Source organism: Apostichopus japonicus, chromosome 11 (assembly GCF_037975245.1).
Source record: "Apostichopus japonicus isolate 1M-3 chromosome 11, ASM3797524v1, whole genome shotgun sequence".
Taxonomy (NCBI): Eukaryota; Metazoa; Echinodermata; class Holothuroidea; order Aspidochirotida; family Stichopodidae; genus Apostichopus; species Apostichopus japonicus.
The window spans coordinates 10723503-10737427 of record NC_092571.1 but is presented as its reverse complement, the minus strand read 5'-3'; the positions used below and the strand labels follow the sequence as shown (position 1 = coordinate 10737427).

At 37.1% G+C, this 13925-nt stretch overlaps 1 protein-coding gene and 1 long non-coding RNA gene across 2 annotated transcripts; both read left to right on the top strand.

The window, feature by feature from the left end:
- The first annotated feature begins 468 nt into the window (after positions 1 to 468).
- On the top strand, positions 469 to 3200 carry LOC139975854 (uncharacterized). The gene is made up of 3 exons (XR_011795927.1): positions 469 to 515; positions 2036 to 2179; positions 3052 to 3200. It is a non-coding gene; the product is annotated as an uncharacterized lncRNA (long non-coding RNA).
- A 397-nt stretch (positions 3201 to 3597) lies between these two features.
- Positions 3598 to 8465, top strand: LOC139976387 (uncharacterized). The gene is made up of 7 exons (XM_071985092.1): positions 3598 to 3684; positions 3862 to 3998; positions 4864 to 4957; positions 5579 to 5725; positions 6932 to 6959; positions 7632 to 7850; positions 8434 to 8465. The coding sequence occupies exons 1-7, from the start codon at positions 3598 to 3600 to the stop codon at positions 8463 to 8465; spliced, it is 744 nt and encodes a 247-aa protein (XP_071841193.1).
- The last annotated feature ends 5460 nt before the right edge of the window (positions 8466 to 13925 follow it).

Genomic DNA, 13925 nt, shown 5'->3' with positions numbered 1-13925 from the left:
TTTCGGGCACAAAAAGTTCTGCCCCCAAACTGAAATGGTCCCGTACGCCTATGCCACCCCCATCCACCCCCTCTAGCGACGTCCCTGCCTGTCCTATCAGCTAGATGTTACATAAAAGTTAATATCGACAACGGTGTTCTGACATTATATATACACTGCAAAAACTGCAGTGTTAACATTTTGGATTTAGCTTTTCGGTGTTGAATTCAGTGTTGATTTGACGCCAAAGAGAATGCAATCTGACCTTCAACCTCGTTCAGGTAGAAGTTTTAGCCAATCCCTTTCCAAGTTACTCTCCTTAACGCGTAAATACATTATGTCATAGAAACCGGGACTCCTAATTGGTCCATAGTAGTGGCAGTAATTATCATATCGATATCGTCGGCGAAGCTGTTACAGCCAAAGTTGCGCAAAGCAGACGAGGTGCAAACGAAGGGGGCAAAATGTTCGTTTATTTCAAAATGAAGCAAGGAAAGTTGTGGTGTTCAAGGAATTCAGAGATTTGATTGAAACAGGTATGCATTCTTTTGGAGATAATCTGTGTATAGACTATAGGTTTTAACTTTCTCGTGAAAGGATAGGCAAACTACGGAGGCAAGGGAAGGTTGCCTTTCATAACTTCATCATAGGCAGATGCCTACCGGAAGCCTATTGCGTAACTTAGGCCTAGGCTAATTGTGGCCGAAGGCCCTATAGCCTCTAGAGGCCCAAAGCCTAGGCCTATAGATCATTTGTAACGTTATATATCATTGCGTAGGCCTATAGAACTGGCAGTTCAATTACTATTTTCCCTTGAACAGGGCTGTGTATCACTATTATATGTATCACTTTTAAATTAGAGTACTTCTTTCCCTTTTACTAATTCAATGTGAAATGGAGAGTGATAGTGATACCATAGGCCTACTCCATACTACATAGTCTCGAATATAATGCATGTATGATGTAGCCTAGCCCAGTTCAAACGGTCGTCGACGACTTGACCTAGCCTATATGTATAGTTTACACCCCAGCTAGTTTAACTTAATAAGGACGCCCTACTGTAAATTAGGCCTACAGTTCTATTGGCCACCAACAAAACTAGACTAAGGCCCTTAAATAGCCTCACACTCATCATCACACTGATTATAATGCAGGCAATATAATTTTGAGGTGGGTTCTCAATCGTTTCGTGCTGCGTTAAGCTGCTGTCAAAAGACATAATAAATAAGTTGCATTGAATCTCTTGCTGTTGAGCATGTCTAATAATCTCTGTGTTCACGAATAGACTTTTTTATTATTAGTACTAGTAGGCTTAAATGAAATTGTTACACTGGAAAGCCACAGGGCATCAAATTTCATGCCTAGTAGTTTGCATCCCTCAATAATCCACAAGAACATTTGATGCAGATTTAGCCTACACAAAGACCAAATATGTGATAGGCCTTATATGATTTCCAATATTGCCACTTGATGACAGACTGCATATCTTAGATTAAAAGAAACTATGTAAAGCTTGTTTGTTATGTTGGTTTTGGCCAACTTTTGACTGCGAAAGGAAGCATATGTCTAGCGTACATGCTTAGAAGGCAAAAAAGTAGATAATTTTGAAGCACTTCATTACATATTTACAATGTCAATCTTGATTTCAAAAGGAAACCTTGTACTGCAGGTCTATATGATTTTACTGTAGGCTTTTTCTGCAAGGCATGTGTACGGTGAATGTATTGCAGTCTACATGGTAGTTTTATTACCATTTAATGTTGGCTAATTGCCTCGTTAGGGCAAATTCATAATAAATCAGCAGTTGGTCGCCATTTGAATTACAAATTCAGACAAATGAAGCCCCAAAATTTTGTCACTATGTTTCTGTTTGTATTCACTATCCTGCAAACATGCAATTTGCTGAGAAAAATGACTTTGAGCATGAGTTAGACATGACGCTCTCTGTGCAGGCCAGCTTAAGGGAGTAAATTTAATGATACAAGGTCAAGGGCTGTTAAATTTAATGCGTATGACACTTGCTGGTTTATTGTATTTTCTTTCATATATGATACAGCAAAGAAGAAATTCAAAATTGCTGAAGATGTGATACTTGTGGATAGAGAGGATGGAGCAGAGTTTGATGAAGATTCTCTTGTACCTCTCCTTGAAATGGAGCCAAACACAGCAATCATGGTGTTAAAGAGAGGTGAAAAGTGGGGTAAGTGGCAAATAAGGAAGCTCCAGACAATGCAAAATACTCTGCTTACATGAATAACCAGATGTGTTCCCAATGTATGTAAGTTAGTGTGTAATGTATGTAAGTTAGTGTGTAATGTATGTAAGTTAGTGTGTAATGTATGTAAGTTAGTGTGTAATGTATGTAAATTAGTGTGTAATGTATGTAAATTAGTGTGGTGGGATCTCTGACAACATTTCCTTAAGAAGGAATAAGCCTATACCTTTTGTCACAGAGAAGATCCCAGAGGTCCCTCAAAAATGACATTTGTTGTTGTTTTTCGCCTCGTTTGGTGGATAACACCTCAGACTGGCTCACTGATCCCCAGCATTCCAAATTGGGAATTTTGTTTACTTTCCATACCACATTGTGAGTAGTGTGTAAGCATAGTTTATACAGTGGCAGTCGCGATCATATGGTCAAGATAACAAGGGTTGAACGTTGAATTTTTACTGCAGTTCATCAGCGTTGTATTGTTTTTTCCATAATTTAGGCAATTCCCAAACGTAAAACACAGAAGATTTGAAGAAATATCTCATGTAGTGAGGGTATATATATATATATGCAAGTACAGCAAAACATATAAGACTTAATTGCAACTAAGGGGTAGCAGCGCTGCGGCAGTTTTAATGTCTGGTTCTTATGACTAGTTCTGTGAAGTTTTGAAATCAATGTGTTACATTAATTGCCATTTTTTGTGTGGTTGTAGGATTGATTACTGGTTAACCGATTGAAATATTTGACCGGGTATCAGTTCATGGATTGTTCGAAAATGCACATTCCTATTCATTACAAGAAATGTGTTCACCTACCTCTAGCTATATGTGCTTAACAGCAGATTTTCTTTTATTTAGTATCTCCAGCAGCTGCAAGGGTTAAAATAGACAGCAATTCAGATACTGATGTAATTTCTGAGGAAGATGATACTCAATATCATGCTAATCTTCCCTCCACCAGTTCTGCACCTCCCATGAAAAGATTTAGGGAAACAGAAGTAACAACAAACGAGGCAGCTGAGGTAAATCACATTTAAAAATTTCTTTTAATGTTAAGTGCTTACCATTAATTGGAAACCTGAAACTTGGCAAAACATTTGCTCCAATTAGCAAGTTTTGGTATCCTCCTTAGCATGTAACAATCTTTGTGAAAATGTATTGTATTTATTGATAATGCTTGAATCCACATTGCTCCCAAAGACTTTGGATATAGCATAAAACAACTCAAGAAGCAGCATACATTGGTGTTGGATTTGGGGTTTGACATCTTGACTGAACAGAAATATTACTTTTGAGATGTTTCATATTTGCTATTAACTTGCAAGATTCTGAACAGTCAATAACCTAACAAATTGATGTAGCCTTAAACATTATGGGTTGAGGTGGGTGTCACCAATGTAAAATATGAATGGATTTGGTGGTAAAATAAGTGGGACTGATGTTTTGATGCTGGGAATATCTCCTGTAGAAGTGATCTCTGGATTTGGAATGGTCTTTGGGTATCCAATTTAGGATTACAGAGGACATTATAAAACAATAATACTAATATTAAAATAAAAAGAATGTAGGTCTTTTACTAATTTATGTTACAAAAGCACTGAATATGAATCTCTAAAGTTCATTACAACTTTCAAGTATCCTTGTATTTTTTTCTACACTTTATTAAAGCTCATAAGGGCAGTTCTTCAAAAAAGTGCAAGTGGAGCCACTGTTTTAGCTGAATACAGAGCCCAAAAGTGTCTGAGGAGATTGTCCAGGAGATTGTTGGTAAACATTGTAGTTGCTAACATGATGGAAGTACATGGGTAAGTTTTATTTTTGTAGTTGTAAACATAGAAAATCATGATTGCTGCAATGAAATGTTTAAAACTTTAACATGTCTATGAACATCGATTAATTGACACTTGTTGTAAGTATGTAAGTGCTCCATTGATGAAACATTTAGATGGTCAACCCATGAAGATAGTTGGAAAATTGGAGTGTGGCAGTAGCAATTTCTGACTGCCACACTTGTGTAAATTTTCAACCAGGCTAATTGGTATGTTCCCGTTACAGAATGAGTTGTCTGTTGCTTTGTCAGATCTGATCCTGAGCTGGAGATCCATTGTAAACTTAGCCTTAAAGATCTGCTGCATTGGCCCCAAACTAGCACAATAATATAAAAAAATGTGTTTCCTTTCAAGGACAGTATTAACCATTGAACACCAGGTATTGCTTTTCATTCTAAATATTCTCCACAGACAATACCATATGCTGAAAGACACAGGTTATTGAAATTGTGTACACAAACTTAGTTGGGCTAACCCTGGCAGTTCAATTTCATTATGTTAGAAACTTTCCTAGTTCAAAGCATGTTATATTTGGGAGCTCTGACCTAGACAGCAGATAGCTGAACTCCTTTAAAGACCCTTTTCTCCTCTGTGCAAGAGAATTTCAAGGCCCAGGTTATTAAATTCTGCATTGGTCCATTGTTGTTTTTAAGACATACATAACATTTGAACTGACCAGTATTGCAGGTTTATGGCAGATTTGGGGTGAGAGAAAAGGGCCTTTAAGTAATCACTCATTTAGTAAGGCAAACATCTAATACACTGATATTACACTTTATTATAATATAATATAATATTACACTATATTACACTTTATTTCCCCCTACATCTACCATCACAGACGGACTCCACCTACGGTCACAAAAAGAAAATATGCAGTTGGTATTGTCAACCTGTTTGAAAACCTTCAAGACCCATACACACCAACAGGTCATGTAAGTAATTAATTTAAATAAACTGCAAGAGGACCCAAGACCCCCACCAAGGGTTTTGTGGATTAAACACTCGCTGTCATAGGGACATTATCGTAAATTTTGGAACTATACTTCAAAACAGTTGTTCTGCAGTATAATAGTTTAACATTAAATGCAGGGAAATGGCATACATGTATAGGAGGGGAAATGGTTTGTCTAATACAGGGCCAGTCAAATTTTACATTATAGGTATCATGATCTTTCCAGGGCAAGAGGAGAACTTTTTTCTCACTTAAAATGTTGCATGATTTGGAACTGGACATTGCCATGGAAAACATTTCATCTCCCCCCCCCCCTTTGCAATTCTTCCTTTAGATGCCCATGACTTCAGTAGAAATAGAGGAAGTTGTGGTTAAAGGTCTCTTGTATAAGCGCTGTAGTTTTGCTAGTTCAAACTAAAATTACTGCCACGTACTCATAATTTCTGAGAGTGTTTTTGATGGTAAAGATGTCTATGAAAACTCCTAGCAATTTTCAACCTACAGCTTAACTTGGGAAATGCTATTAAGAAGTCTCCAAATAGATAGTGGTACATAAAATGAACCACAGCTAGTGCTAAGTACATTTCATTATTATTTTCAGGAAGCTTTTTATGATGAAAGAACCAATACAGGATTCCTTGCAGCAAGGATAAAAAACGTCAATAGAGGAGAACGTCATTCTGAACAATCAGACATAACTCCAAAGGACCCTGCCTGCAAGCAAGATGGAGACCCCATGCTTAAAAGGGCATTACCCTTACCCAACACGAATAACTATTAAGTATTCGCTAAGTATTCGCTAAGTATTCGAATAGCTATATAGTTGGTATTTCAAAAATTTAAGCATTCAGACTTTAGAATAACTAATTGAATACTTAAAATAACTATTCCAATAGGTATTCGAATACTTCTTTCCTTCGAATGCTTAGAGAATGCTAAATATAGCTATTCCAATAAGTATTCGAACACCTATTTCATTGAATGCCTATTCGAATACTTATTTCCTTTTGTAAGATGGTCAGCTCTTACATAAAGTTTTGTTTTGTACCATAGTTTTACTTGTTTATTAGGTGCATTGTCCACTGAACAGAGGGGCTATACATTTGTACAGTATATTTGTATGTTGTCTTGTGGATTAAAACCTCTACACTTCTACCTCTTCTAGGTTGCTAGGCAACTATCTTGTTCTTCCTAGAAATTAGCTCTCACAGGAAATGGGGTCTGTGTGTGTATATTTTAGTAACAAAGGGAGTTTTGTGAGGGGTATAAGGAGTTAGGCAGTTGGCTATAAGTATCTGAGCAAGGCAGTTGCAAAAGAAGAGAAAGATAGTTTAATGGCTGGATAGTTTGTTTTAAACCTTAATTTACATAGTTCAAGTTACTGTAGTCCTTATCATTTTATGGAAGTTGTGATATTCAACTGACAGTCTGGGACACTATTTTATTATAAAGGATATTATTTTACAATAAAGTATATTCCAGGACACCATTTCTTATAAAGGACATTATTTTACTACAGAGGATATTGACATTATTTTACTGAAGGATACCCTGCGACACCATTGCTTATAAATTGAAGGATAATACTTTGTTGGGATCGGACATTCATAATACCATTTATTGTGTTTAACTATTTCTGATGTTGTGGAATATCTGATGTCGTGGAAGATATGATGTCGTAGAATACTTGATGTCACCAGCAGGCCAACTCACCAGAACAGACTTTTAAATTAAGTGTATTTACTTTAACATTTGGGTGTGACCTCACGACTGTAAGTTATTTTATTTAATTCTTTGACTGGGCCCAGATCAGCTGAATATTGTTTGTTATTCATAATTATAATTTCTTTTGATCCAATCCGGTTGAGTTTTCCAGTTTTGATGTATCTGCTCTGTGTTTGGTCTTCCAACCAAACCCAGAGTTCTCTGATCAAGAACAATCATTTGTTTTCAGTGGCTAACACCCTTACACTTTGAACAGCGCAAAAATATTTGAAATATACCGCGGAGGATTTAATAGCTGAAGCGTTTCCAAAATTTCATCGATCATGTTCATAAGACCTACTGTTTTAGTATTCTGTGCTTAATACTCCATTTCAAATAGATATTTATTCCTTGTGAATGTTATTCAACTTTTAATAGCAGATTTAATCAAGAAGCTAGGACAACAAGCTGGCCAAATTCCTAACTCTCCTTACTTGGAACTAATTAGCATACAAGTATTCAATAAGTATTCAAGTAAGTATTCAGAAACCTATTAAGCCTTCATAACATAACTAATTAGCATACAAGTATTCGAATACTAGCGAATAAGTATTCGAATAACTATAAGTATTCGTCAGAGCCGAATTATTTAAATGAGCGAATACTTATATGTAAATGAGCTAAGTATTCAAATAGCTATTCCAAAAGCTACTCGAATACCTATTCGAATAGCTATTCAAAGAGCTATTCGAATACCTATTCGAATACCTAACAGGTATTCGAATACTTAACTCATTTACATAATTCGGCTCTGACGAAGGCTTATAGTTATTCGTATTAGTATTCGAATACTTATTTTGTACTGTGTGTTATATGGTAGATTTTCTGAATACTAAGGAAATCTTTGAATACTTATCGAATACTTATCGAATATATTCGTGTTTGGTAAGGGTTACCTGCTGTGTCTGATAACCTACAATCTGAAGATAACACTACAGCAGATGTAAACTGGATGAAACATACCCCTGCTGTATCTACGGATTCTAATTTGGTCTTTGAGAAGATGAGAAATACTCTATTAGTGAGGAGAAACATGGTCAATGCTATGAATTCAACAGCGCATATAATAGAGGAATTTCGACAATTCAAGATTACTCCAGGCCTTGCGAGTATGACAAAAAGTATTCTGACTGGTGTCATGTATGCAATTAGACTGTGGATTGCATGCATTTACAAGTGTACGGGGGAGATATGTCTGTCATGGGCATGTACATCGCTAGAGGGGGGTGTGGGGGGTTGCGACTGTCGCACTTTAAATTTTCCGACTGTCGCACTCTCATTTTTACACATTCTTGTAATTTGCGAGTGACCTAAAATTTTCGGTCAAAATTGACCTTCAATCAGTCATTTTCACCACGTTTTCCTTGTTACATTGAGACATTGTATCTCGCGATCCTTATACTCCACCATACAAAACTTCGTTAGAGTTTTGTTTGGAGCACACTGTTTTACAAACCATTGTTTCATGGATGTGCTGTGAAAGAGGCAGTACCGCAGCAGACTGTTGTCAGGAAAACCAGTGAACTTGTTGACTTCAAACCACTGTCATTACTGAGGAGTCAATCCAGATGTGATCATCACACTTATGTCTGTCCAAGGCACATAATTTTTCAATGAGTTAATTTTGCACATTTTTTGACTGAAGTAACCCAGTCAGTGTTCGTTTCCAACAATTGTTTTATCTGTGAACAGTGATTAACTTGTTTCGCCAGCTAGAATATTAGAGAACATGCTACAAATTACCTTTTAATCAGTGTTATGTGATTGCTAATGGTTCAGTTATGTTCAAACATATAATTATCAAAGTAACACTGTGTTATAGTTTAAGTGTAAAGATATGAATACACAGTGTACACATTTTATACATACATCAGGGTATTAAAGCGTTACACCATTGGTTTCCATGCATGTGTTTATCAGTTTGAAACAAAGGTACAATATTAACTTTAAGCATTTATAATATGCAAGCATAATGATCTGATTTATCTTCATTACAAAATAAGTTTCTAATCAGTTCATGTTAGAAAAGCTTTTGTTCATTCTTGTTTATGCACTTGATAAGGTGTTTTCTGTACAACTGATGCTTCCAAGATGAATATAAAAACGTGTAACACACTGAAAATGGCATCTATGGTTTTTATCTGTTGTTTATTGCTTATGCGTATTGTCCAGCCCAGACTTGGGGGATACCTTGGAAAGGTGTTATACAAAAAAACAGAATTAACACTGTCTGGATTGGATAAAAAACTTGCAATTCAACATCAGTGGGAAGATCTAAATAACACCATTTTTGGTGTTAAAATCAATTCAGCTAGTGTTAGTTTTACACCAACCAGAGTAACAATATCAACACCAAAGATAATGAATTTAACACCCTTTGTGGTGTAAAGAAAAGGAATATGCACTCCAAAAAGAATACAAATTTAACACCATGGGTGTTAAATTTAACACCCGAGTTTTTGCAGTGTACTTTGGTGTATCACACGGTCTTTCGGTGGTTCGATTTCTATGATCTTCTGTTTTGTTTTCAGTTTTAAAATTAAATCTCAGTGTAATACAGCTGCTGATTGGATGTATTCCTATTGCAAACACCATCGGAATAATTCAAATGCAATTCAATGAATTTTGCACTTATTGTCAAAGTATGTCAATCGAAACCTCAACCATATCCAACAAAAGCGCTGAAAATGACAAATACAATACACAACTAAAGGCATATTATTCTAGCCAACATCAACGAACATTTGTTACTTACATGTTTCCTAATATTCACGATCTTATACCTTTCACTTTGGTGTTATAAAACATGTTTGCCTTCAAAAAGTTCTACGACTGAGTCTCGTGCACTGTATTGTGTACGAGGTCAGAATCATTTTATGAGATTTGCATCTCAATCTTCTCATTGACGTTAATTCTTCCACCAATTCCATCAATGTCGTCAATTTCTTTATCTTTCTGCGACACCTGTGAGCTTTATACTGTGCAAAGTTACATAAATGACTCCAAATATAACCACTAAAGTGAGTATAAATGGTATAATAACGGTTAATATTTTACGATATTCTTCTTCAATGGTTCGGTGAATGGTGACCATCTAAGTTATATTCTTTGATTCTGCGATTACTCTGCATTTGATCGAATATTTATCTTTCAATTTTGTTTCATTTTGAAAGCTAATGGTAAGCATTATCGACTCATATCCGTTAGATGATTGAGACAAGTTGGCATTAGAAATGACATTTCGGTTTCCAGATAAATCCCATTCGATTGATGCTTGTATTCGAGGAAATGTACTGCATGTAAGACTGAAGTTTTTTCCTTCAATAACATTTACAGTCTGAGGCTCTACCGTTACTTGTAAATCTTCGTATACAGTAATATTTGGAGTTGAGATGCAGTAGTCCTTGTCACTGCCATTCTTATTACACACTAATCTGCTGTTATTATACGGTGCAGATATATTATGCATACATTTCAATATCACTTTCTCCTCAATATATTTACATTCGGACTGCACAGTGATATTGTCATTTTCTTTGGTAAGGTATGCATATTTGATCAATTTCTACTCCGTTGAGACTGCGCATATATATATATATATATATATATATCAGGCGCGTATCCAGGATTTTCTAACCCGGGGGGCGCGAATGACTATCTAAGCGGAGCGCCACCATCGGTTGGCGCGCAGCGTACAAGAAAATTTCTGGTTTTGATACCCCCCAGATCACCGGAAATGGCACTTCTCGGGCTTGAAAATGACTAACCAGATGTACACTTTTGCCTGAGAACCAAGTATTTCCCAAAAGTTTTTTCCATCTATAACCTTTTTGAAGATTGTCACCAGTCACACATCATGTTCGACCTCATCGCATGTCCTATGGATCATTGCTTTTGTAGGTAATAATAATAGACCTATAGTATTTATATAGATACATTAGTGAGAAAGGAAAAAATGGAAACGTCAAAAATGGAGTTGTCGGTGTAAGGGGTAGGGTTAGGCGCACACCCCCTCCGTAATCCTTGATCTGTCACTGGCTACCCTGTGTATATAATAGGGATCAACGCTTTAATTATGACTGTTCCTCTTTCTCTTCCCGAGGTCTTGGCTTTCTTCTACTCCCTCCTTTTCTCCTTTTTCTTTTTTTCTTCCTTTCCCATCCTTCCTCTCCTCCTTTTCTTTTTTCCCCCTCCTTTTCCCTTTTTTCTTCTCTTTTTTCTCTCCTCTTTTCCTTACCCGGGTGGCGCGCGCCCCCAACAGCCCCCCCCCCTGGATACGCGCCTATATATATATATATATATATATATATATATATATATATATATATATATATATATATATATATATATATATATATATATATATATATATATATATATATATATATATATATATATATATATATATATATATATATATATATATATATATATATATATATATATATTTTCCAAAACATTGTTATTACCATCCAATCGTGCCATCAGCTTGTAATGGACTGGGCTGTAATATAGAATCAGTTCGGTCAGCTTGCGAGTCTACAAGCCTCCATGGCACCCACCTGAAGTTAGCAGGATATTCTGCTAGCAGGATATTCTGTGTACAAAGTCAACGTGGAAATTTGGGAGTTGTAGCGTGTACAAAGTCAATGGGAAAACATTTTTTGCCAGGGTGACCAGCGACATGTGACAAATAAACGCTAGATTTGCAAGAATAAAACCCCAGAAAACACTAACTTGTGTACTGTTTCAAATAAATCGTAGCACTGATTCATATGATGGGTGGTCAAGTGATCATTTTTAATAACAAGTTATAACGGTTTATCATGAAATTATCATGGCTAATTAGAGTCAAATTGCATAAGCTTAACATATTTATGCCGCACCAAACATACTAGAATTTGATAGATACGACCACTGGCTTCGTAGCAGGAAACATTTTGACCCTCTCATTGCCGTCCGTATCCCCAAAATGGGCCCTATTCTCTCGATAGTCGTAATATCAGTATTGTGCTAAGACTGTCTAATTACAGACAAATTGCATAAACTGAACATATTTATGCCGGACCAAACATACTGGATTTTGATAGATACGACCCCTGGCTCACTAACAGAATACATTTTGACACCCTCATTGCCGTCCGTATCCCCATAAAAGGGCCCTATTCTCGCGATAGTCGATATATTAGTATAGTTCTAAGACTGGCTAATTACAGTCAAATTGCATAGACTGAACATATTTATGCCGGACCAAACATACTGGATTTTCATAGATACGACCCCTGGCTCCCTAACAGGATACATTTTGACCCCCTCATTGCGGTCCGTATCCCCCAAGAGGGCCCTAATCTCTAGATAGTCGTAATATCGAATTGTACTAAGACTGGCTAATAACAGTCAAATTGCATTAACTGAACACATTTATGCCGGACCAAACATACTGGATTTTGAAAGATACGACCCCTGGCTCCTTAACAGGATACATTTTGACCCTCTCATTGCCGTCCGTATCCCCAAAGAGGGCCCTATTCTCTAGATAGTCGATATATCAGTATTGTAATAAGACTGGCTAATTACAGTCAAATTGCATTAACTGAACATATTTATGCCGGACCAAACATACTGGATTTTCATAGATACGACCCCTGGCTCCCTAACAGGATACATTTTGACCCCCTCATTGCGGTCCGTGTTCCCCAAGAGGGCCCTAATCTCTAGATAGTCGTAATATCAGAATTGTACTAAGACTGGCTAATAACAGTCAAGTTGCATAAACTGAACACATTTATGCCGGACCAAACATACTGGATTTTGAAAGATACGACCCCTGGCTCCTTAACAGGATACATTTTGACCCTCTCATTGCCGTCCGTATCCCCAAAGAGGGCCCTATTCTCGCGATAGTCGATATATTAGTATAGTTCTAAGACTGGCTAATTACAGTCAAATTGCATAGACTGAACATATTTATGCCGGACCAAACATACTGGATTTTCATAGATACGACCCCTGGCTCCCTAACAGGATACATTTTGACCCCCTCATTGCGGTCCGTATCCCCCAAGAGGGCCCTAATCTCTAGATAGTCGTAATATCGAATTGTACTAAGACTGGCTAATAACAGTCAAATTGCATTAACTGAACACATTTATGCCGGACCAAACATACTGGATTTTCATAGATACGACCCCTGGCTCCCTAACAGAATACATTTTGACACCCTCATTGCCGTCCGTATCCCCATAAAAGGGCCCTATTCTCGCGATAGTCGATATATTAGTATAGTTCTAAGACTGGCTAATTACAGTCAAATTGCATAGACTGAACATATTTATGCCGGACCAAACATACTGGATTTTCATAGATACGACCCCTGGCTCCCTAACAGGATACATTTTGACCCCCTCATTGCGGTCCGTATCCCCCAAGAGGGCCCTAATCTCTAGATAGTCGTAATATCGAATTGTACTAAGACTGGCTAATAACAGTCAAATTGCATTAACTGAACACATTTATGCCGGACCAAACATACTGGATTTTGAAAGATACGACCCCTGGCTCCTTAACAGGATACATTTTGACCCTCTCATTGCCGTCCGTATCCCCAAAGAGGGCCCTATTCTCTAGATAGTCGATATATCAGTATTGTAATAAGACTGGCTAATTACAGTCAAATTGCATTAACTGAACATATTTATGCCGGACCAAACATACTGGATTTTCATAGATACGACCCCTGGCTCCCTAACAGGATACATTTTGACCCCCTCATTGCGGTCCGTGTTCCCCAAGAGGGCCCTAATCTCTAGATAGTCGTAATATCAGAATTGTACTAAGACTGGCTAATAACAGTCAAGTTGCATTAACTGAACATATTTATGCCGGACCAAACATACTGGATTTTGATAGATACGACCCCTGGCTCCCTAACAGAATACATTTTGACACCCTCATTGCCGTCCGTATCCCCATAAAAGGGCCCTATTCTCGCGATAGTCGATATATTAGTATAGTTCTAAGACTGGCTAATTACAGTCAAATTGCATAGACTGAACATATTTATGCCGGACCAAACATACTGGATTTTCATAGATACGACCCCTGGCTCCCTAACAGGATACATTTTGACCCCCTCATTGCGGTCCGTATCCCCCAAGAGGGCCCTAATCTCTAGATAGTCGTAA

Excerpts from the sequence above, each read along its gene's own strand:
- LOC139976387 (XM_071985092.1), top strand. The coding sequence starts at position 3,598 with ATGAATGGATTTGGTGGTAAAATAAGTGGGACTGATGTTTTGATGCTG. Across the intron at positions 3,685-3,861 it reads TGATCTCTGGATTTGGAATG|CTCATAAGGGCAGTTCTTCA; the intron begins GTCTTTGGGTAT and ends ACTTTATTAAAG. Across the intron at positions 7,851-8,433 it reads GATTACTCCAGGCCTTGCGA|TGATTAACTTGTTTCGCCAG; the intron begins GTATGACAAAAA and ends ATCTGTGAACAG.